This window comes from Pangasianodon hypophthalmus, chromosome 26 (genome assembly GCF_027358585.1).
Source record: "Pangasianodon hypophthalmus isolate fPanHyp1 chromosome 26, fPanHyp1.pri, whole genome shotgun sequence".
Taxonomy (NCBI): Eukaryota; Metazoa; Chordata; class Actinopteri; order Siluriformes; family Pangasiidae; genus Pangasianodon; species Pangasianodon hypophthalmus.
The window spans coordinates 4580604-4606475 of record NC_069735.1 but is presented as its reverse complement, the minus strand read 5'-3'; the positions used below and the strand labels follow the sequence as shown (position 1 = coordinate 4606475).

At 38.2% G+C, this 25872-nt stretch overlaps 1 protein-coding gene across 1 annotated transcript; it reads right to left on the bottom strand.

Annotated features, from left to right (window-relative positions):
• Positions 1 to 11922: 11922 nt before the first annotated feature.
• Positions 11923 to 23991, bottom strand: mpc2a (mitochondrial pyruvate carrier 2a). Its single transcript, XM_026928776.3, has 5 exons — positions 23525 to 23991; positions 21998 to 22038; positions 18449 to 18533; positions 17699 to 17810; positions 11923 to 12248 (listed from the first exon to the last, which is right to left on the bottom strand). Exons 1-5 carry the CDS (start codon positions 23658 to 23660, stop codon positions 12200 to 12202), a joined length of 423 nt encoding a protein of 140 aa, XP_026784577.1. The 5' UTR covers positions 23661 to 23991; the 3' UTR covers positions 11923 to 12199.
• Between the last annotated feature and the right edge of the window lie 1881 nt (positions 23992 to 25872).

Here is a 25872-nt window from a genome sequence, read left to right as displayed (position 1 = left end):
TATTTGTTAAGCAAAAGGACCCACAAATACATAGATACCATCTGCATTATCCAGTATTTATTAAATGTCTCATTTCTACTTGTTAATTATTAAATGTGATGAAACAGGTATACCTTGCCATCAATGGAAGGTTTTTATGGTGCCAGTTGAGCTGACTGAGGCATGTCAAGTGACCAGGCTTCCAAAGGATATCATTACCATCAAAAAAACCCTTTCTGATAACCAAATCTGCCTTCAATACATACAATAAGTAACCATAAACAACTAGATGGGCTGGCTAAACATTATAGTAAAACCCTAAAGGAGATGAAAGCCCAAAGAAAATGGAACTAGGTCAGTGACTTGGAGTAATAACATGAAACAAAATATTCAGCAAAGTCAGTCAGCTAAACACTGAACATTACTTTGCACAGGACAAAGAAACATGGAGGTTTAAATATGCAACCTAATCAAAGGTTAAACTGAAAACATGTGCAAGCAAAAAGGACACATGATGGAAATGACCAATGAAAATTCAAGGGCGGAGAAAGGACATGATTAAAAAAACACACATATGGCAATGTAAACACATATGAAAACACTGAAGTGTGTACCGTAGCACTGCTGGCTGTTATACGCACTGAGCGCCTCTGCTTGCAGTGCTCGGCATGAGGGGGAAATCCATGACAGTTCCCCCCCGCCAAGGGCACTTCTCCCGAAGCACCTTCAAACGCTCCCCCCGCGGTCTGGCCTCTCCGGGTAAAAGGTCCAGGCAACACCCAAAGTCCTGAGGTAGGCACTGGTTATCATATTGTCTTCCTCTAGAGGAGCCGGAGAGCAGACATGAGGCATATTAGCGGGAAGCAGGTGGTGGGTCGACAACATTCTTGCTGGGATCTGGTAACAGCCCTGGGACGAACTTGCCGGGGTCTGGAGCAGGACTTGGGAGGCTGCACCATCGGCCTCTGGCATGAGCAGGACTTGGGAGGCTACACTGTCAGCCTCAGGAAGAAGCAGGGAGTGGGAGTCCACACCGTCAGCCTCAGGAAGAAGCAGGGAGTGGGAGTCCACGCCATCAGCCTCAGGAAGAAGCAGGGAGTGGGAGTCCACGCCATCAGCCTCAGGAAGAAGCAGGGAGTGGGAAGCCGTGCCGTCAGCAGGAGCAGGATATGGGAGGCTGTGCTGTCAGCCTCAAGCAGGAACTGGTCGCCCTGTCGGCCTCTGGCAGGAGCTCTGGGTTCGGCTGACAGGCTGGCCCTCCCTAAAAAATGTTCTAAATCAAAGTTAAAATCAGCCTTCCAGTAACTCACTCTCAGGAGACATATGAATTCTGCTACGCTTCCTAGGCCCATGGTTCCTTTGGCGACCAGAAGCTCCGCCCACAAGAAACTCAGATACTGCTCCTCTTCGGGCTTCTAGCAAGAATCCTTTCAGAAGGCTTTCAGTGCTGTCGAAGGGGGCCGGGGTGTTGATGTCAAACCACTGTGGGAATTTCACAGAATCAAATGCATGGTCATCTCTGCATAACACCCCTCTCGCCTTCCTGCTGCATCCATGTTAATGGCGAAGTAATCTGTCACGAATAGTACATAGAGATGGATGAAATTGCAGGAAAAGGCATTTTATTAGAAAGTCAGGCAGAAAAATCCAAAACGTGAATCAAGGACAGAAAGAGGAAACAGGTGAGGGACAGGCGATTTACAAACCATGATAATTGGGATAATCAAAATACACAAACAAGAAAATGGAACTACGTCAGTGACATGAACTATAACAACATGAAACAGAAGGCTTGAAGGCTCGAACATTACTTTGCACAGGACAAAGACACACGGGGGTTTAAATATGCAAACTAATCAAATGTTAAACAGAAAACAGTTGCAAGCAATAAGGACACATGCCGGCTGTTATGCGCCCTGAGCGCCTCTGCTTGCAGCACTCAACGCGTGGGAGAAATCCGTGACAGTCTGTTCAATCACTACTTTTGAAATCTTTCAGAAGTAAAAGCTGATCACAGCATATCCTGTTTTTTCTTTTCTTTTCTTTTCTTTTTTCCAGTAAGTGTAACTTTCCCTATAAGGGTGGCAATAAGCTGATTGAATGAGCTCTCTCGTGTTCTCATGGTGCAGAAATTGCTTTGTCTATATCCTCCCTCTCTCATTTATAACAGACACACATTTTTAGGGAATGGAAGCACTTAAAGCTGGGATTTGATACTTTGCTGTATAATCCACTTGCGTACATATACAGTCAGGTCTGTAAGTATTTGGACAGTGACACAATTTTTGTAATTTTGGGTCTGTACATCACCACAATGGATTTGAAATGAAGCAATCAAGATGTGATTGAAATGTAAAGCTCCGTGGATGGTGGTGGGAAAGGGCTGTTTGATGAGTATAAAACTGTTTGATGAGTATGAAAATGATGTAAATCATATGCTATGGCCTTCACAGCCACCCACTTGAACACCTATGGGAGATTTTGGAGTGGCGTATTAGACAGTGCTCTCCACCAAAATCATTGATATTGAGGGAATATCTTGTCGAAGAATGGCGTTCATACCTCCAGTACATTTCCAGAGATATATAGAACCTATGCCAAGGTTCACTGAAGCTGTTCTGGAGGCTGGTGGTACAACCTTACTAAAAAATCTGTGTTGGTTTTTTCCTTCATCACTTGTCTGTACCTATAGTCATATTAAGGTACTGCTAATTCTGAATTCTTTGTCAAAACCTTTGAACATTTAACACTACATTTAAACATTAAACACTTTCCAAGTGGAAGCATACAGGATGCAGGACTTACATGCTTGATTTTGCCAAGGCAGATATCGGTGTCAGTATCAATACTCATTGTCATTTCACGTCTTATTCACCCATGTAACCTTATACTTTTATTCTCTTATTCCCTATGGTTATGGTTTCCCGCTCTACAGATGGGTAAAGCTTTGTCACATATACATTACAGCACATATACATTACAGCATATCCCAGCATATTCTTTGCATATCCCAGCTTGTTAGGAAGCTGGGGTCAGAGCGTAGGATCAGCCATGTTAGGGAGCAGAGAGGGTTAAGGGCCTTGCTCAAGGGCCCAACAGTGGTGGCTTGGTGGTGCTGGGGCTTGAAGCCCTGACCTTTTGATCAGTAACCCAGAGCCTTAACTGTTGAGCCACCACTGCCCATTAGCAGGTATATATACATGGAATACCTATATACCTTTTTTTTTTTTTGGTAATCTCAGCTAAAGGCTTGGTTTGCTGAATGGAGGAAAATCTTGGACAACCTGCATATACTAACTGTATACATTTACAGCAAATTCATTATCAATGACAAAACAAATTATGCTAACTTTTTTCTTTTCAGTACTGAGTGTCATATTTCTATTACTTTGTCATACACACCGTGCAAGATTTCACAATATGTTCTCAGAGCAGTGATAAGGAAGGTAAGAGAGAAGCGAGCAGTCAAACGAAAAGAGTTGCAGGACGACCTGAAAGCATCAGAAACAACAGTTACACAAAGAACGATAAGCAATAAACTTCACAATCGTCTCTGTTCCTACACCCTACACAAAACTCCTCTGATAAAAGAAAAGCACAGAGATGTACATTTAAAAGCGTTTAGACAAATCTTAACTCTTTGGAACAGTCAGACACTTTGGCAGTAATTCAGTTTGTCATGTTTGGAGAACAAACGCATATGAGCCCAAGAACACTATACCCACAGTGAAGTACGGAGGTCGAAGCATCACACGGGATTGCTTCTCTGCAGGCGATACTGACATTATACATCACTGAAGGGAACATGAATGGAGCGATGTACTGGGACATAAAGGAAGTTTTTAATCTTATCAGCCAAGAAACTCAATCTGGGGAGAAAATGGATAGACGATGGATGGAGAAGATCAACGAGGCAATGACCCCCAATCATACTGCCAAAGTACCTCAAGAGGGCCTAGCCAATCTCCCAACTTGAGTCTCAGTGAAATGTTATAGAGGATTTTGAAACTGCGAGTCTATCAGAGGGAACCTCATAATCTTGGGCAATTGAAGACAATTTGCCAAAGGGAACAGATGAAAATCCAACCACAGTGCTGCTAGACATCTCAAAGCTGTAACAGCTTTTGCAACAAAGTACTAATGTTGTTAATTTTTTATATATATATATATATATATATATATATATATATATATATATTACATTTTTTAATAGTGTCTGAATACTTATTGCCCCTCACTGTACATAATCATCTAGATGCTCAACTCAAGATGAAAATGCTTATAAAATATTATTTTTCACCATAAGAGGATACTCGTATTAATGAAACATCTATTTGTTTTAAACATTCATACACTGATGCATTATATTCATCCCCAGCACTACAAATAGTGCTGAGCAGTCATGATGACATCACAGAACTTGCTATTTTTGGAACTTCCTAGATTTTGACTCAAAAGCTCTCACACATTAACTCTTACTCACACTTACTAAGGTAACTCCTTTATCATCACAGCCAGACACTTTAAACATTGATCAGCTCTGTCAGGACACGGTGTGCGTGTGTGTGTGTGTGTGTGTGTGTGTGTGTGTGTGTGTGTGTGTGTGTTGAACTAAAAGTGCTGCTGTAGCATTATTACATTTGACCTTGAGACATGAGATGACTGGTCATGTACCACTTGTGTTGCTGGGGAAACAGGAACTGCCAGCCGTTGCTCAGGCAGATTATCTGCACCTTGGAGATCACTAATGCCCAAAAATGAGCATCATGTTCTCAAATAAACAAACCAACAAAACAATCTGTAATTGTCATTGGCACACATATATGTATTGTACCATATGACCATATAGAAGATAAGCCAATTATACAGCTTCAAGCAGGTATGTTCAAGCACGCCCTGCATATCAGTTATTGCTATAAGCGTAACATAAATATAAGTATTCATATATAGGTAACAACAGTTTAGCACTACATGTATGAATAATAGACTGATATAATATATTTTAAGCCCTTTACCTTATAATAAATTTGTCATTGTAGTTAACTTCACTATATTGCACATGGCTATTGAAACATGCATGTTAGCACATGTAGGGCCCATTTATACCTTATATTAATCTGTAAGAGGGATATCAGTATCTGGATAGTGACTATAAATGCACATAGCAGGCACTGCAATTGGATCAGCTAGGACACCACAATAGCCAGGACCTCAGGCAAGAGTACAGTGTGTTCCCATGAGACTGGCAAAAGGAGAAAGTGTCTGCCTACAGAAAACATCATCACTTTATTTTTAAAAAGTGCAGGTATACCTTATATGTTCTTGTGAACAACCCAGGACATGACTACATCGATAGAGACTCAGCCTCCTCAAAAAAATGTTAACATGGCTTACCTTATAGTTACACTCATTAACATTTACATTTACCCAAGTAAAAAACCAGTATATAAGTGCACTTTGACTCGACTGTAGCCCAACTATATAGCCTGCATGGATAGAAGCCTCCCCTAAGCCAATCAATCAGAAAGCTTTCAGGAGGTCCCCAAGGTTTTAATAGGAAGCTCATGCATGTGATCTGTTTCCTAGAGTGATAGGGAAGAAGAAGTACATAATAAAGTGTCTACTAGAAATGTGCCCTGAAATTTATATGCTAAGTTATTATCAGTTAAATACTGCATTGCAAGTTTACAGTTTATGTTTTTAGTATCAATCACTTCATGTTTTCAGTTCTTCGTGTTTGACCTCCTTTTTCATTTTTAAGAACAATAAATATAATTAACAGGATTTTTTTTCCATATCTTTGTGCAGTTCAGAGATGTTTGAGCTGAGCTCTGATATTACAGTGTTAGAGTCATGGGGGAAAAAAGAAAGTATACCCTCCTTCAATGCTATGTTTTTATTTATCAGAGCCTTAATAACAATTGTGTGGTCCTCACCAACTTCTATAAACAAACAAATAACCTCACCTCAAAGGTGACAACAAAATACACAACAGATCAGTGACATGGTTCCTATTTTCGAATCGTTTGCCAGGAGTTTCTTGCCTGTGTCGGCGTTTGACTATACTGCTTTTTTCTGTTTTCATCAATAATTCTGTGCTATCATTTTCTTTTTTTGTATTTTTTACTTTCACCGGATCTGTCTAAAATAATATCAACAAATCTTTGACTAAGGTAGGCCTACACGTAAATATCAAGAAATGAAAGCTGAAATTCTGATATATAATCTCATATTCATCTTTTGATCTCAAAACCAAATGTCTTCAATGTATAGCAAAAACAAGAGAACTCCCTTGCTGTTCCAATACTTTCAGAGATGACTGTATCTCCAAGATCCTAGAAAAGGTTGTAGCACAGCAGCTGTGCTCATACCTGCTTAGAAGTAATAAAATAAAATAGTCATGATTTAGGCCTCATCATAGCACAGAGACTGCTGGCCTCTGATCACGGTTGTGTCTCCTTGCTTGTGTTGCTTGACCTTAGTGCAGTTTTTGACACCACTGATCATACTAGTCTCTTTGATAGACTAGAAAATGTTGGTGGAGTTAAGGGAATGGCTCAGGTCTTATTTGACTGATCGTTACAGTTTGTAGATGTAAAGGGTGACTTCTCTATGCATACTAAGGTAAAGTTTGGTGTTCCACAAGGTTCTGTTTTAGCCCCCACTGCTTTTTTTCTTTATATATACTACCTCTGGGTAAAATTATTCATAAACATGGTATGAGCTTCCACTGTTATGCTGATGATACAGAGTTATATGTTTCAGCAAAGCCAGATTAGAGACACCAGCTTAATAAAGTTGAAGATTGTTTAAAGGACATTAGACACTGGATGCTTATTAACTGCCTTCTACTTAATTCTGACAAGACAGAAATACTTGTACTAGGAGGGAGTATTCTTATAATTAATAAGAATCTTGTGGTATCTTCACTATGGCATAGACTTGCTTGGGTAGAACCCCCAAATGGACTTCTTGCAAATATTCAGACAGAACTGGTGGACTTTTTTGGGATAAATATCATTGGACTCTGCAAAGCATCCTGTTTTTGCCCAAGGAGGAAGGAGGCCAAGGTCTAGTTAATCTCGCCAGCAAAGGAGCCACCTATCGTCTCCAATATACCCAGAAACTTTTAATGGGACCTTATCCACTTGTGTGGAGACCGTTGGCACTAAGTATTTTAAGAAAAGTGGGTGATATGGGACTGGATTTAGCTTTGTTTTTAATGGATCATAAAAGGTTGAAATTTAATGGAAAGTTTATTTAGAATTTGGGATTTCTTTAAATGTCAGTGGATAGAACAATGTGATATACAAAATTCTGAAAAGGTTGCTGCCCTTCTAGGAATTAGATCAATACAAAGAAAAATTTTATTCCTGGGTTTTTTTATAGTCCAAAGCAAAAGTTGAGATGTCATATTTTCAATTTTGTTGTGGGACAAGCAAAATATGCCATTTATATTACCAGGAGGAATAAAATAGAGGAGAAATCAGGACAAGATGTTGTATCAGTTTTTAAAAATATGGTTAAGTCAAGAATTTTGATTGACTTTCATTTTTATAAACTAATGAATATGATTAACGCTTTGGAAACCCAGTGGTGTTGTGATAATGCTCTGTGTTCTGTTGTTGATGAAGAACTTGTCTTTGTAAGAGAGCTAATCTAAATTCTTCATTCATTCTGTCATTGTAAAATGATATAAATGGTTGAAGATGCTTTGTTCCAATAAGGCAATTCAAAAAGTAAAGTAAAATCAAAAATCTCTCTCTCTCTCTCTCTCTGTTGAGCTACACACGCTACTCCTGTGATACCTGTGATCCTGACCCTTCCTGCTCTCTGGACCTGCCTGATCCATCTTAATGCCCTACTTCTGGTTGGAGTTGTCATCACCTAAATGACTCGCTGCTGAGGACGGTACATGGACTGCCTAAAGATCAGTGAGATGACTGTGGATGGCACCACTTAGAAACCATGAAGATGGCTTAGGATTGCAATTGCTATGATAGCCTTAGGACTGCAATTGCTACGAACAGTTTTGCGCTCAAGTCTCCATCAAGGAACAGTTGCTAACTTCAGCAAAATAGACTTCATATTGAAACTATAATGAAATAACTCTGATGCTTATGTTCATAAGCTCCAAATGAAACAAAGACAAATCATATCAAAACATTTCCACCTTTAATGTAAAAATTACAACCTACACAATGCCATTGAGAACTAAAGTGACACATTTCAGAGAAAAAAAGAAGTGACTTCAGTGACACTAAAGTGACTCTGATTAACTCCAAATAAATCTCAGCTGCTCTTGTAGGATTTTTCTGAAATCTTCTTGGTTGCATCCTACTGCAAGAGCCATGGGCCCCAAATAGCTTACAAAGCATTAATGGGATCTCATTGTTCAAAGGTATTGAGCTGACAAGACCAATATTGAACTTTTTGGCCATAATTGTGAAAGGTATATTTGGCGCAAAACAACACAGCACATCAGCAAAAGATCACCATACCCACGGTGAAGCATGGTGGTGGCAGCATCATACTTTGTGTCTGCTTTTCTTCAGCTGGAACTGGGGCTTTAGTGAAGGTGGAGGGAATCTTGAATAGCTCCAAGTACCAGTCAATTTTGGCACAGAACCTTTCGGCATCTTCTAGAAAATTGAAGATGAAGAGGACGTTCCCCTTTCAGCATGGCAATGATCTAAAGCACACATCCAAATCAACAAAATCCTATAGAAAATCTGTGGGGGAACCTGAAGAGAGCCATGCCCTCACAATTTGATAGATCTGGAATATTTTTGCAAAGAAGAGTGGGAAAGTATTCCCAAGTTAAGATGTGCCAAGACTCTTATCCAAACAGACTGAGTACTGTAGTAAAATCAAAGGGTTTTTCAACTAAGTATTAGTTCAGGGGTGTGCACGCTTATGCAAATAAGTGATGCTAAGTTTTTTTTTTATTTTTGGTCTTTTTTCCTCTGAAATGTGTCAGTTTGGTTTTCAATGGCATTGTACAGGTTATAGTTTTTACAAAAAAGGTGGAAACGTTCTGACATTATTTATCTTTGTTTCATTTTTTACATCACAAAAACATTATGTTTTAACAGGGGTGTGTTTTTATATCCGTTGTATAGATGGAAAAATTATTTACACTTGCACTTGGTGTCACCCAGATGAGGATGGGTTCCCTTTTGAGTCTGATTCCTCTCAAGCTTTCTTCCTCATATCATCTCAGGGAGTTTTTCCTTGCCACCGTAGCCTCTGGCTCGCTCATTAGAGATAAATTTATAGATTTAAAATTTCCATCCAGAATTTACATATTTCTGTAAAGCTGCTTTATGACAATGTCCATTGTTAAAAGTGCTGTACAAATAAAATTGAATTGAACTGAACAACAGGTGTATAATATGTAGTCATTTTTCCCAAAATGTAAACCAACATTCAGAACCCAGGTGGGAAAAAATAAGTACACCCTATAATTCAGTAACATGTAGAACCAGGTTTAGCAACTATAAGTTGAAATAAATGGAGTTTATCAGTCTCTCACATCATTCTGGATAAATTTTGGCCCGCTCTTCTTTACAACATTGCTTCAGTTCATTGATGTTTGAGGGTATTCGTTTATGCACAGCTCTCTTAAGATCCCGCCACACCATCTCAATGGGGTTGAGGTCTGGACTTTGACCTGGCCATTCCAACACCTTCATATTTTTCTTCTTTAGCCATTCAGAAGTTAGTGAGGACCGTATGATTGTTATTTAGGCCCTGATTTAAAAAAAAACATAGAAATGAAGGAAGTTGTACTTTCTTTTTCCCATGACTGTATGATTGGAGGCTCTGGGTTAATTTCTGCTATTAGCTTGGATATCACAGTGTTTTTTTGAATAACTGTCTTTTGGATTGCTTTTTGGATTTAATTGCCTTTTACTCTGTTTAGTGCATTCTCTACTGCAATTGTGGACAGTTTTTTTTCTCTGCAATTTGGCATTACAGAACTGTACATTATGTGACTAGTTAGAGATTCAGACCTCATCATCTAATTGAAAGTGCTTTCACATTAACTGCAAAAGTGCAGCTATTAGCAAACTCCAGCTGTCCATATGAAAAATGGACAAATTTGCCATTAAAAAAACAGAAACCTCAGAAGAAACAGAACGAACAGTGAAGTTAGCAGCAGAGAACCAAAAGAACTAGGGGTGAACATATTAAACTAGCTGGAAAACTAAATTCCCTGGATTGCTTATGGTGGATTGAAAGACAATGTATTTTATAAAATCCTGCTGGGGTTAGCTGCGGTTAGCATTGTCAGCAGCGCCAATGCTGGTGTTAATGTTTTAACTGCTCCTACTTTAGCAAGTACGCAGATGCACTGAGAAATGCTTTGGTCCTAAACAGCTAACGCCTACATTGGTGAGTGAGTCTGGGCCTAACCTTATGTTAATAATTATTATAATACCCTAGTTAATTACAATAGTAGCTGGGTGTAAGTATTTATGGTTAAATGACTGCATTTTAGTGTGATTGTTTTTGACTGTTTTTTTTTTTTTTAGCTGATTGTTCCAGTTTAGAGGTTTCCACCATTACATATCGAGTGTATAGTGTATGTGCAATTTGGATACAGCTCATTTAAGCAATTTCGCATGCGTGAGAGTGCTGGTGTACTGAAATGTGATTTGGCCGTAGTCAAAAAGCCGCAGATAATCACAGCCGTGATGTTATTCATTACAACAGTGTGATAATGCTTTTATTGCTTAATTTTCTTATGACAAAAAGTCATATAGGCTACGGGTATAGTAGAAAGTTGATTATTAGGGGCGCCCACTGGCAGATATCTAAATCGGTGCCTCTGCTGTACGTTGTAAGCCTATGTTAATAGTTTCCACATCTTTATGCCTGGAGTCTAAATTTGCTCTGGTGCTGTAAATTACCTCAATGGTTCCATGGTGGACTAGCTCTCATTGCCGCTGTCCGGGTTTTATTTCTGGTCAGGGAAATAACCCCAGCCATTGGACGGTTGCACGAGCCAGTGCACTCTCAGTGCCGGTCCCGAGCCTGGAAATGGGGAGGGTTGCATCAGGAAGGACATCCGGTGTAAAACTTGTTCCAGAATCAAAATATGTGGCCGGGTGATCTGCTGTGGTAACCCCGAAAGGTAGCAGCCGAAAGAGGGGGAAAAAACAGCAGTAAATTACCTCAATAAATCCAATAATTTAATGATTAGGCTAAGCAAAATCAAACAAGTTGTCACTGAGGACTTTCTATACAACTTTACAACTTATCTCAGCACCATAGTTATATTTCCTCATATTTAGATTTCAGGATATTTTGGATACATTATACGCTTTTATGTGTATCATTAGTTGGTGGGCCAAGTCTTGCTATCAGCTTTAGTTTTCTCTGGCTTATAATTGAGTAAAAACTGATTCATACTTACTTCATTTTTTTGGGATTGTAATAGTGATTGTTAGCATTTAGAATTTTCACACATTTTTGCATAAAGTTTAGGAGTCATAAAAAGCTAATCAGTCAAACACCAAAAATGACCAATCAGTGATCTCAGGTCATCTTTTTTTCCTCTTAGCCAGTGATTCACCATCAGAGTAGCAAACTACAACAGTAAACAGAGAGCTGTGGTAGCCCATATTGTGTTAAGAGCCAACCACTGCTGTGCATTGTAGTTGAAACGTGGTCCGACATTTTCTGTAAAATTGCAGCCAGTTGTATTAGAAGCTGCATTCATTCAGCACTTCATCTTAGATTCTTCTTCATACTAATATTTCAGTGTTTTTTTTTTTCTTTCGGACATGTAGATGTTTAGGTTAGCATGCACATTTGGAGAGAGTGATACGGCTAGGTACAGCAGGGAGTGATAACTAGAAATTCTTATAATGCAATTGGATTATAATGTCCCTATTTATGTATATGAAAAGTAAATTACATACATGCACACACATATTTGAATGAAATTAAGCAGTTTATTAAGAATTCTTTAGGGTGTTTGTGGCACTGCTACTGTCACTGAAGACGTTATACATGACATTTGATACATTCTGTTTTTTGCTTTTCTTGGCAGTTAATGATGTAATGATGTAACATATGGATTCTTGACATTTGCAATAAGAAATAAAAACCAATAAACCATATACATTGTTATAAATCTCTCTCCCTTTAGTTTTTCACACTGTTTCACTGAATTCATGATGGTATCCAGTAAACTGTGTTCCTTTCAGCTTCAGGACTGTTGCACTTCATCTTCTTTCTGCTTTAACTGCTGATTGTACCTATGACAGAGACAGTCATCTCTAAATAAAGGTAAATGCATACCTGGCTACATAGATTAACATTCTATTAAAGTTACACCTTAAAAAAATATTTGTAAGTACTAAATCTAACATGATTTTATGTTAGTATTTTGCATACTTTAGTAGATTTGCATAGTAGTTTCACAGTTGAATATATAATTTTTGATTGATGTTGGTTGTTAAATTTGACAAAAAGTCATATGTAACTATAGTATATATAGTCTTAGAGCAAGGATTCCCAAACTAGGGGTCACGAAACTCACAATCTCCTCTTTTGTGTTTTTTTGTACTAGCACAGTTCTTCATTTAAAATGGACAAATTTCCTTGTCCATCTACCTAAACAAACTTGCATTATGTCTCAAATCATATAATGTACTGCTCTAGACCGTTATTGAGTATTAATACTGACCGGTTTTCCTATTACCAGTAGTGTTTGAATTTTAAAAACCTCTTATATAGCCTTCAAACCTATCAAAAGGTCTGTTTTGTGTACCAGTTTCCTGGATTTTCTAGTTTAATAAATACTTTTGAATGTAAGGTCTGAGTTTTCGATCTTAGACATAGCCGTGACAACAATCACGAAGGTGGTGGAAAGTTTTAAGAAAGACAGAGCTTGTGTTTAAAGTCACTAAACATTTTACAGTTCCACTTTGAAACCTGACGGACAGGCATGTTTTGGCTCTGAAGTGCCATCTAGTGAATGTCAGTGCAAGGAATATTTCTTTGGTGCACTTATGTTACAGTAGTCTTATATTCTAAATCTGGAATTAAAAAAAAAAAAATAGGGCGCTCAAGGCTTCGGGGTTACAGATAATTCATGTACATTTGGGGTTGTTTGCCCAAAAAGTTTGGGAACCCCTGTCCAAGTGACTGTCCATGACTGACAAGGCTAAAAACTGAGTTAAGATGTCAGAATGCAAGACAACCAGTCAGTAGCTACTGCAAAATATAGCTTAGTTGATTTGAAAGAAATACTAATGCTGTAACCCAGTAGTTTGTTTGCTGTATCTAGCTAGTTTAATCCAGGTTTCTCATCTAACACAGGCTCTTTAACTTTCATACAGTCAGCGTTCAGAAGAAGACTGGAGTTGGTTTCTTATTTGCAGCTTCTTATTTGAATTTCAATTCAATTTTATTTATATGTCAGAAAGTAGCTTTACAGAAAGTCTTGATAAAAAAAATTCAAATTTATTCCTTCAATTCAAGAACAGAATTTGCTGTTCTAAAATAAATTGCAGATGTGATATTGTGCCTGTAGAGGGCGCCTGTACATTCATTCATTCATTCATTCATTCATTTATTTATTTATTTATCATTTTTTAATTTTAATATATTTTGTCAGTTTGAATCTGTGTGAAGCACTAAACTGGCCAATTATTCCCTTTGCACAAAGAAACTTGTACTTGCTTTCATTTTTGTTAGTACAGATGGGGGAAAGAACTTCTAGCTGAACCATTTCCACCTTTAAAGTATCATCGAGTTGTACTAGAAATTTGAGTTGTACAGTGTGAACACAAATGGAGAGGACCGTCCCATCTGGAGCCCCCGTGCTGCTCACCGTCTGGTCGGACAGTTTCACAAATACACAAACCGCGGTCTGGATGTCAGGAAATTAGTGATCTAGGATGTGAACTAGGATGATCTAATGATCTTATGGTAGTGGCCACCTGCATCCTCCTTATCTTCTCTCTAAGTATAGAGTGTTAAATGCACTTTAGAAGTCAAAGAAAATGACATAGTGTTGCCTGTTTTGTCCAAATGAGCTGAAAAACCAAGACTGTCATTAAGAACCAGGCAGGTTGTGGGTAATTCACCCTTTCTCAGGATCTGGTTGAACAGGTGTTCCAAACAGGATGTAAGATTTCCAAGCAGGTGGTAATATCAGTTTAATCTTTTGAAATGCATTTAAAAGAAAATAATGACTGCTGGTGTCTTGCTGCAGTTCACATGACAGGTTTACAAGGGTCACCATCACCATCAACCTGGATAGCACCCTCCCACCCAAAAGAAATAAAAAATAAGTACATGGTCGAATACTAATAATATGCCAATGTGAAAGTAAACTCTAATAAGGCAGGGCTGGTGAATAAGAAAGAGTGTCATTTGTGGGGGATTGCTGCTGCAACTTAATTTCAGAGAGCTTAGTAGTTGGCTGCCGCCCCATAGGTAAGATCCTGCTCTGAAGCCTCAAACCAGGAGGCACAGTACACCTACGCCAATGCAAGGACCGAAGGACAAAATAACCTCACACTCAATCTTCAACCTCTTCCCTTAAAAACTTATTTTTTGCTTGTTGCTTGTTTGCTCATCTCCTTTCCCCAGCCATTAGACATCCTTTTGTGTTATACCTTTGAGGTTAAGCTTCTTTTTGGCCTGGTCAAAAAACAAAGAATAATTTGAATAGCTCAATTATAATGATCCAAAGGGTTTTAATCCCTTATCTGGAGGTAGGCAACTGTATATTCAGTATTACATTTTACTTTTAGCCCCTTATTATTAAGCAACTTGAGCATGGTACCAAGGCTGGAACCAACTGATACTATTTCAGCCTATCAACTGATTCTCAGAATCTGTGCTGAAACAACAACATAGCATAAGTGTCAAATATATTTAGATGATCTACTAACCTTTAACATCCATAAACTGTTTAAATATTGTTTAGAATGACTTTATATGTCAGTTGTTGACACTTTATAGACGGTTTGTTGAATGGTTATAGAGTGTGTACAGTGGACTATCCAAATAAAACATTACTAGAGAGAATAAAAAGAATAATGAATACCCTCTGCAGGCGAAATGTCATTTAAGGTGCAAAGGTGTATTGAAATAAGGAACCGATTGCATCACGTGTTTAGGACTGATATTAGTATTTACTAAAAAGGAAACAAAAACTGCCATAATGTTAGTGGAACTGTTTAATGTATTGAAAGGTAAACAGATGCTGTGTCCCAAATGTCCATTTTTAACTCGTGTAAAAGACATATACATCACCTCAAACAAATTTAAGAGGCTTTCACATTTGACTTTTGCAATAGGCTATTATCTAGTAAATTTCTAGAGTAACTCTGTAATAGCAGTCGACAACAGTCTAGCAGTTACCTGTAGAGCTAATATGGTTAACCAGGGTTGCCAGATTTCATCAAAATTTGCAGCCCAAATACATCTCAATATCCACACAAAAGACTTGAAACTAGCCCAAAGAACTCAAGCATTGGAAAAGGGACACATATTTGCCTTGAAAAAAAGTTAAGAAAAAATATCTTTGTGGTTAATTAGCTTAATGTCACACTGAAAATATGGAGAAAAAACTTGTAGCAAATTTGTTCTAAGAAAATAAACCTTTATCCAACCTTTAAACCTACCATCCTCCGCAAAGCTGTGATCCTTGGGGACATGTTTCCCTCTCCATCCTCCCGACAGTTGCGTCCTCTTGCCAGCAGGTTTATTACAGCTGATTTTTTTTTTCCTAACTGTGTATATGGGCAGTATATAGGTGTGTAGTTATTTGTTTAGCAACTGGCTAAAAAGGCGTAGGTCAACACACTTTCATCGCATTGTACTGTATGTTAATGATTGACTAAGCGAAATCTGCATCTGTGTCGCCTCATATTTATTTTAAGTTTTTTTCCCCTCATATTTTCAGCCTGAGATTAAGCAAATTAACCACTGAGACATCTTTATATATAATTTTTACCCATATTCACAAAAGGTGCCAAAAATTGAGGAGCTAACTATAATTATCTCTGGTATATTGATGCATGCTGATGTATTCAGAGACACTACAGGGCAATTCAATATAGTGGGACAACACAATGAGGATTTTCATGCCATGACATTAGGGAGTGGCTTAAACCGATCAACCATAACATCAAAACCACCTGCCTAATATTGTGTAGGTCCCCCTTGTGCCACCAAAACAGCTCTGACCCATCAAGGCATGGACTCCAGAAGACCTCTGAAGCTTGTGGTATCTGGCACCTGGACGTTAGCAGCAGATTCTTTATGTTCTATATGTTGTGAGGTGGGACCTCCATGGATAGGACTTGTTTGTCCAGCACATCCCACAGATGATCGACTGGACTGAGATCTGGGGAATCTGGAGGCCCAGACAACACCCTGAACTCCTTGTCATGTTCCTCAAACCATTCCTAAACATTTTTTGCAGTGTGGAAGGGCGCATTATCCTGCAGAAAGTAATACTGTTACTATGAAGGGGTGTACTTTGTCTGCAACAATGTGTATTCCAGGACCCAAGGTTTCCCAGAAGAACATTGCCCAGAGCATCACACTGCCTCCACTGGCTTGCCTTCTTTCCACAGAGCATCCTGGTCATCAGACCAGGCCACCATCTTCCATTGCTTCATGGTCACGTGCTCATGTGCCCATTGTAGGCGCTTTCAGTGGTGGAAAGGGGTCAGCATATGCACTCTGACCGGTCTGCAGCTAAGTAGCCCTGTAGTCAGCAAGCTGTGATGCACCTTGTGTTCTGACACCTTTCTATCATAGCCAGTATTAACTTTATCAGCAATTTGTGCTACTGTAGCTCTTCTGTGGGATCGGACCAGATGGACTAGCCTTCACTCTCTCCGTGCATCAGTGAGCCTTGGGCGCCCAAGACCCTGTTGCCGGTTCACCAGCTGTCCTTCCTTTTCCTGTCCTGCACTTTTCGTAGGTACTAACTACTGCACACCAGGAACACACCACAGGACCTGTCGTTTTGGAGATGCTCTGATCCAGCCGTCTAGCCCTCACAATCTGGCCCTTGTCAAAGTCACTCCTTACGCTTGCCCATTTTTCCTGCTTCCAACACATCACCCTCAAGAACGGACTGTTCATTTGCTGCCTAATATATCCCACCCCTTCACGGGTGCCATTATAAAGAAATAATCAATGTTATTCACTTCACCTGTCAGAGGTTTTAATGTTTGTCCGATCAGTGTAATATTTTTTTTTGAATGACCAAGCCTTTAAAAATAAATTAATTAAATAAATAAATCTCAGAACCAGTAGTTTTTAGACTAGTCTACTTTGATAAACATATAAGATATTTTTTATTAGCCTTAACTAAACATACTGTAAGCAATGTTTTTATATTAATAATAATAATAATAATAATAATAATCTGATGTTTAATAACATTTTAAGCATTTGTGGCAAATATTTTTTTTATTTTCACAAACTATTTTTTTGCCCAAAACAGCCCCCCAAAAAGATTTATTTTCATGTGTGCCCATTTGCTTATTTTAGTTTTTTAGGCATAGGTTAATATTATTCATGAAAACATATAATAACAAACTAAAGTCTCAATAAAATCAAAATTTAAATACAAATGTACCCTAGCCAAACGAATTTGCGTTTCATAAGAATACATGTTAGCAACAGAAAAGTATAGAACGTACAGGAGATATCGTAATGCATGCACACTTACCTCCAGATTCTCAGGAGTTGTGTGCTTCCACATAAGCCCAAGAAGAAGTTTACTGCAAAGAGTGCCCAGTTCTTAGGAATGATCACCAAGCAGTACCGTGACCAAATGAAGCCTAGAACAGAATCATTAGGTCATTTTTTAAAATATTTTGCATGCAACTTCACAGGTTTTCATGGCTTTAAAATACAGTGTCATAAATCATAAGCCCTTGAGGATTATAATAACAAATCTTTGCTGGAAAATTTGCCATGAAATGTCCAGAAATTTTTCGTCAAACCTTCCTGTCACAAATTTTGCCATGGAAACCCCCTGGTACAAATGCCAGTGTGTTGCTGACGTATTCCAGAGACGACACTGTCAAAGGAATGCACCGAAAATCCCGAACTGATGCACAATCCAGCTATTACCTCTTGAAGATATCCGAATAGATCCACACTATGGTAGTCACTGTAACTACGTTCTCTGCGGCCATCATTCAGAGAATATTTTATCTGTTTAATCTGAGGATTTTGTTCAATTTCTTTTTTGGCCACATAAGTATGTCATGTATACTCTATGACCCTAAACTGATATAAAGTGTAGTTAAACTATAATAACAATAATTTTTTTAAAAAAAAGAAAAAACTACAGCACTGTTTCTGTTACTATTTCTGCTCATAGATGAGGACACATACGCCCTGAAATGAGAAAGTGAAACCTCCTAGGCATGCCAAACCTCAACTTCCAGAGCACATTTTCTTGATCCACTACCTGTGGCTGTGATGACACCTGATTGGGAGACACTCAGCTTTTCTGGTGGACGTGTCAGATCAGAAAAACCTGCAACAACCAAGCCCTGCAGAGAGATGAAGGTGAGAGAGAGAAGAGGAAGAGACGGGAGGAATCAAGGCCTTAACAGGAAATGACTATGGAAGTACACTATATGGCCAAACGTTGGGAACAGCTGACCATCACGCCCATATGTATTTTTTGAACATCCCATTCCAGATTTAATCCCCCTTTTTCTGTTATAATAGCCTCCAATCTTCTGGGAAGGCTTTCCACTAGATTTTGGAGCGTAGCTGTGAGGATTTGCCCGTTCAACCACAAAAGCATTAGTGAGGTCAGGCGCTGATGTTGGGTGAGAAAACCTTGGATGCAGTCGGCATTCCAATTCATCCCAAAGGTGTTCAGTGGGGTTGAGGTCAGGGCTCTGTGTAGGCCAAGTTCTTCCACACCAACTTTGGCAAACCTTGTGTTCATGGACCTTGCTTTGTGCACAGGGGCATTGTCATGCTGGAACAGGTTTGGGCCCCTTAGTTCCAGTGAACGGAAATTTTAGAAAGATATTCTAGACAACTCTGTGCTTCCAACTTTATGGCAACAGTTTTGGGAAAGACCAGATATGGGTGTGATGGTCAAGTGTCCACAAACATTTGGCAATACAGTGTAACTAAGCAGAGTGGCATTTCTCATTCAAGTTCCTGGACTTACAGAAAATTCATAGATATCAGTAGTGCAGTACAGATTAAAACAGGACACCAACTATTAAAACTATATGCAGTAAGTTAGTTTTGAGCAAAGGAGCATTTTAACATAATATACAGTACTGTGCAAAAGTCTTAGGCACATGCAAAGAACATTTTTCTGTAGCATTTAATTTTGTGCTGGAAAACTAATGTTTGGAAATCTAAAATGTTTTTGTACTGAAACAATAATGTAGAAGTCATAAATTAAAAATCTATAACAAAGGTTGTACTAAAAAATAGGGTGCCTAAGACTTTTGCACAGTACCGTATGAACATTACTCAAAATCATGTGATTATTAGCAGCAGATTTAGATTTAGTCACACAGTCCCCTCAGAAAGAAATTGGAATGGCAAGGCCAATTCTTTTGTTTTTGCTATACACTGAAGATATTTGGGTTTGAGATCAAAAGAGGAACATGAGAATATGAGAAATATCAGAATTTCAGCTTTCATTTCCTTATATTTACATCTAGATGTGTTAAAAAAAACTTAGAATATTGCACATTTTGTTTGAACCCACTTTTCAAGTGATCTATATATATATATATAAAATATTATAAATATTGGAAGATGTGATTAACAGGTGTTTCTTGTTGCCCAGGTTTAAACAATTAATATCTACTCTTGGTTTGAGCCCTGGATTTTGCCTGTGAAGACTACATGTAAAAAGGATAAACCAACATGAAGACCATGAGGACCAGAGAGCTGTCCATGGGAGAAAAGATAGCCATTTTGAAGGTGAGAAAAGAGGGAAAATTGATCAGAACCATTGCACAAGCATTGGGCATAGCCAATAAAACAACCTGGAATGTCCAGAGAAAGAAAGAAACTAGTAGTGTACTAATAACCAGACACTGAACAGAACCAGGGAAAACAACAGCAGTCGATGACAGAAGCATTGTGAGAGCTGTGAAGAAAAACTCAAAAACAACTGTCAGCGACATCACAAACAACCTCCACAGGGCAGGGGTGAAAGTATCACAATCCACTATTCAAAGAAGACTTTGAAAGCAGAAATATAGAGGCCATACTACAAGATACAAACCAGTCATCTGAGGTAAGAAATACAGAGATGAGCCATAAAAGGAGCCAAGATTAACCTCTACCAAAGTGATGGAAAAGGCCAAGGTGTGGAGAAAGAAAGGATCTGCTCATGATCCAAAACATGAGCTCATCAGTCAAGCACGGTGGAGGTAGTGTCATGGCTTGGGCTTGCATGGCTGCTTCTGGAACAGGCTCTCTAAACTTTACTGTTTATCTAACTCATGATGGACGCAGTAAAAAGAATTCAGATGCCTACAGAAACATTCTGTCTGCAGAGAAATGCATCCAATCTAATTGTGAGGAACTTCTACCATGTAGCAAGACAATGACCCAAAACACACTGCCAACACAGCAAAGGATGTCATCAAGTTAAAAAAGTGGAGGCCAAATCAATCACCAGACTTTAACCCAGTTGAACATGCATTTCACCTCCTGAAGAGGAGACTGAAGGAAGTGAAATGAAAGAAGCTGCACTAAAAGCTTCATAAAAGAATAATGCAACAGTTTGGTGATGTCAGTGCCATGTTCTAAGTTGTTTAACACATCTATATGTAAATATCAGGAGATGAAAGCTGAAATTCTCCTCTATCGTCAGATCATATTCATATTTTGCTCTCTAACCCAAATGTCTTCAGTGTACAGCAAAGAATTGGTCTTGCTGTTCCAATACTTTTGGAAGGGAAAGTAGCTGGAGCAATACTGAAGTTACTGTGTGCAAGAAAAGCTAAATAACATAACAATCAATGTCTTTTATAAGAATCCCCTTGAAACTTTCTACATTTTGTAGTGCTAGAACTTGAGAACTGAAATATATTTAATTGGTCATTAATGAATATAGTTTGCAAAAATTATTTACAAATAAAAAAATGGAAAAAGCGTGCGATTGCATACGTATTCACCCCCATTGTTGTGAAACTCCTGAATTAGTTCTGGAGCAGCTAGCTGCCATCAGAGGTCACATAATTCGATGAATGGAATACACCTGTGTGCAACTAAAATATCATGTGATCTCGATATAAATAGACCTGTTCCTGGAATGCCCCAGAGTTTGTTACAGCATCATGAACACCGAGGAGTTCATTACCGAAGTAATGATCTGGGTTTGGTTAAAATATTCCAACTGCTGCTCAAATCATAACATACTATAAAACTTTACTCAATACATTAGTAATGTACTTCATTTTTTACAAGATATTACTGGATAAATAGTGAATCATACATAGTGATGTATAGGATCATAGTGAGTCATAGTTTTATATGAAATACTGCTCACATCACAATTTTAAAATGAGGATCAATGTAATGTGCCTTTAATGGGGTGAAATACATATATTTTGTATAAAAATATCTTCGGTTCTTCATATTAACATTGCAGTTTCTCTTGTAATGGTTAAGGTCACATTTACTGACTGACTATCACCATCAGTGGGATGAACAATAAGTGTATATTTTTGGTTTTATTTACTGTATCACTTTTTTGTTGTAATTCCTGATTTTCTAAGATAAGATGCTTCACAGAAGTCATAAACCAGCCAGTTCGCTGAGGATGAGACAACTGACAGATGAATAAGCACAGATAAGTCACTACCAAAATAGCTATCTGTCAGATTAGCTGCCAAAATTTGGTCAGGCATTCTGGTGAGTAGTTTATAGACTGGATATTCATTTCGAGTTCGAGTTCGAGTTTGAGAGAGAGAGAGAGAGAGAGAGAGAGAGAGAGAGCAGATTAAATAAGAAGTTATCTCACCCATTTAAAAACAGGTGCCCAGAAGAAAACTGTCTTTGGTCCTAGAAAAACAGGGAAAAAAAAAACACAGCAGCAAAAAAACTTAGTGTAGCTCTATAGAATTTGAATAATAACATATTTACTGATTTTTTGGTCTGTATAGGAAGTGCATGAAGATTTATTATGCCATAAGTGTTGGGAAGCCATGGATGAGAGCTTGGTGCTAAGACAGTAGGTACAGCGGGAGGCCCAGGGTTTTAAGCCTGACCTCTTACACACATATTGATTCATTACATCAGAGGTGAACATTTAGCATGTTAACCCAGATGTGCAAGATTATTCAAAGAATTTCAACTTGTTAGTCTGTTGACTGTATTTTTCCTTTATGATATAAGTGATATTGGAAGAGTCGGATTAATTGGAGACTGACAGGAGTTTTTATTATATTTAAGTGACTGTTTAACTTTTTAGTGAGCATAGGTCAATAGGCAGTCACCACATTTTAGGCCACCAACAAAGTACATGCAAAGTACTAGTAAGTCTCACCAGCAGAACAATCTGGTTGCAGTTAGCTAAAAAGTTTTTAAACGTCTAAGAATAGAGCAAGAACATACAACACTAAAAGGACAGAAAAATGCCAAGTTTTACAAAACACAGCACAGCCAAACATGAGCAAATTGTAGAAGCTACGCACGTAATTTACACGTTTATAGCCACGTGACAGCACATAGAAACCACAGAATTTCAATGTTATGCAGGAGATATAGGTCATACATCAATTATTTAATGTCTAAAATGCATCACATTTTCTCTTACGGCATTAGCGTGCGCTGATCCACACTTAAAAAAACTTTTTTAAAATAATTTTTAAATAAAAAAAATAATAAAATACTGGATAGTATTGCACGAACAGATATGTTATTTGTTTAGTGTTATTTCCGGGTGCTGATGGGCACCATTTTGTTATTGTTATATATATTCATGTATGTAACACAAAAATAGGCATAGACAAGGCAAAATAATCAAGTCATTGTCAAGTTGTTACAAAGCCTGTGTGAGCTCAGAAGGTAACTACCAACAATGTAACTAACTATGAAGTATTTAGCCCAAATGAGGCATATCATGGCTGCCTGTATGATGCATTAAACCCACACAGTCTTGTGTTGTACTATCAACATTCCTCAGTCTTCATTGTGACCTTCTAGTTAAAACTGTTGTTATTTCAACTGATTTTGAAAGACTGTAGAAAGATGCAGCTCCTGCCATCAGAGAGAATTGGCTATCTTCTGTTATCTTCTCAAATCTTTGCTTTCGTACATGGTTTCCACATATTTGCTCATGGCAGTGCAGTAGATTGCAGCATGTTTAACAGGTGACCACGAGCACCGTTTGATCAAGGTCATCCAAATATTTTCTACAGCACACAGCTCATATCTTCTTACAGTGCTCCTTTTTTTATTCTGCACCACCTCTCAGGGATGATATGATCTCTTTGGCACTCTATAGTCCCTTCTTCTTTGCAAATCTGTATGTATAATATGGGGTTACCTGCTGGGTGGTTGTACAGAGGTCTCAGTTTGGGTGGAAGCATAAGCTCGATTCTGTCCAGCGTCCTGTGATATGTGACTCTTAGACCACTGGAATAATAGCGTCGCAGTCGCAGGAAGCCTCTAGCGCCGTTCATAGTGTTTCTAGCCGTCGATACGATTCCAGAGAAATATTCAGGTCACCCTTTCCAAGTGAGCTCACTGTGAGATTACTCTCCACCCTCCGATACGACCTATCGCAATGTCACCATGTCACAATGTCGTCTGAAAAGCGCATTGTTGTCACTACGCCCATAAGCGCTGCGAAATTTTAATCTGAGTGGAAATGTGGCGCGCGCGCTCCAGTTGCCTTCAGGCGCCACAACATCCGCGTTTCAACCTGCGTTTCCGCATCAAGTCGGTGCTGTAACACTCAACAGGATGACCTATTATTATTATTATTATTATTATTATTATTATTTGTTTTTGTTTTTTTTATTATGACAAAAAAAAGAAAAAAAAAAATCCGACGTGAGGAATAGCGGTTAAAGCTTCCGCTATAAAACACTCTTGAATTGCGTCTGGTCTGCGTTCCAGCTATTCCAAAAAAAAAAAAAAAAAAAAAAAAAAAAAAAGATTTGACGGAATGTATAAAATGATGTCATTGCCGGTTACAAACTTCCGCAAATTAAAAAAAAAAAAAAAAAAACAAGTTTAAGCGGAATTACACAGCACGTGAGGCTGCGACAGGAACAGAAACAGGACCCAGCTGTCAGTTCTACCTGCTGCCTTCATGAAGTCCTTTCTAAAAACAGACTTTATTAAACACTATAATACATAAAATACAGAATACAATATTATAAAATCGTTTTAAAGACTATGGAGTAGCTAGAGTCCCGACACAGGTGATAAGGTGACAGGTATATTATAGCTACTGAAGCACTGTGTTATTGCACATGAAAGAAAAATCCCTATCAGTATATCGTTATAACCGAAAAATATCGGTTTACTGCTTTATAAAAATCTGTCATTACGTGAAATGATCCCGTCATGACGTGAAAAAACTACCGTTATTACGAGAAAACGATCACGTCATTAGGAGAAATGAAAAGGTCCTGTAGTTGTGGTATCCCGCCGGTAGATGGCGCATGAAGCGCTCTAATACCACTAACACAAGCCAGACTGTCAATACAATTTGCTCATATCTTATACTCAGTTCTTATAGGTTTCTACACCGTTGTCTCATCATTCTCAAAACATCTCAAACATCTGAGAAATGAGTATGAAACTAAGTATAATCTATCAAAAAGCTCAGTATGAAGAACTTTTTCACTAGGAGTTTTAAATAACCTTTAAATGACCCTGTGGACTTTTTCTGTGGCATGTTACACCTGGTGCTTATTTCCTATAACGTATGCAAAGTGTGGTCCAAAAGTCTGAGACCACACTGAAAAAATGTTTTTTTTTTCCATTTAAAATTATAAATAAACAGAAGGTTTAAGAATTTTGAAATATTTAAACCAAAGAAAGTAAATGCTCAATATCTTGAATATTTAATATTCAAGATTCTGCATTATTTCTAGGTCCCTATTAAAGTGTAAGCAAATTTGTAATATTGACCATGTTAACTGAGTATTTTGGTAGTGTATTATACTTAAAAGTATGGTTAAAAAAAGGTCAGATTTTCCTCATGCCTGATCTCTTCTACTGAAGCATGTGTTCAGAAGAGATTGTGATGGATTTGTTCTTAGAAAATGGATCATAAGGTTTTGCACAAACTCGTGGAGCCTTGTGTCAGGGAAATACCAAATACTAAGAAAGTCTGAAATTCATGTAAATATGTAAGAAAAGATTCTAAAGTTGAGTGAACTAAAGTTCACTCAAGTTGTTGTCAATAATATAACTGTAATGAAAATTGTATTAAATTAGAAAAGAATGCAAAATAGAAGCATTTTCTTGAGTGGTCTCAGACTTTTGGACGCCAATGTGGTCATCCCAGAGGTGTTCAGTGGGGTTGCGGGCTCTGTGCAGACCTCTCGAGTTCTTCTATTGGAACAGGTTTGCGCCCCTTAGTTCAAGTGGAAGCAAATTGTAATGCTACAGCATAGAAAGAGATCCTATACAACTGTGTGATTCCAACTTTGTGGCAACAGTCTGAGGAAGGCCCACATATGGGTGTGATGGTCAGGTGTCCATTTACTTTTGGCCATTTTGGGTAAGTATAATATACTACTAAAATACTCAGTATGATGAAATTATACTGTAAGATGTTAATGTCTCTGTGAACTTGCCATGTGAAAATATGTGCCCTTTACCTATATGCTCTAGATGTATTCTGTCTCTGGGCTGTTAAGACATCTCAAGCATCTG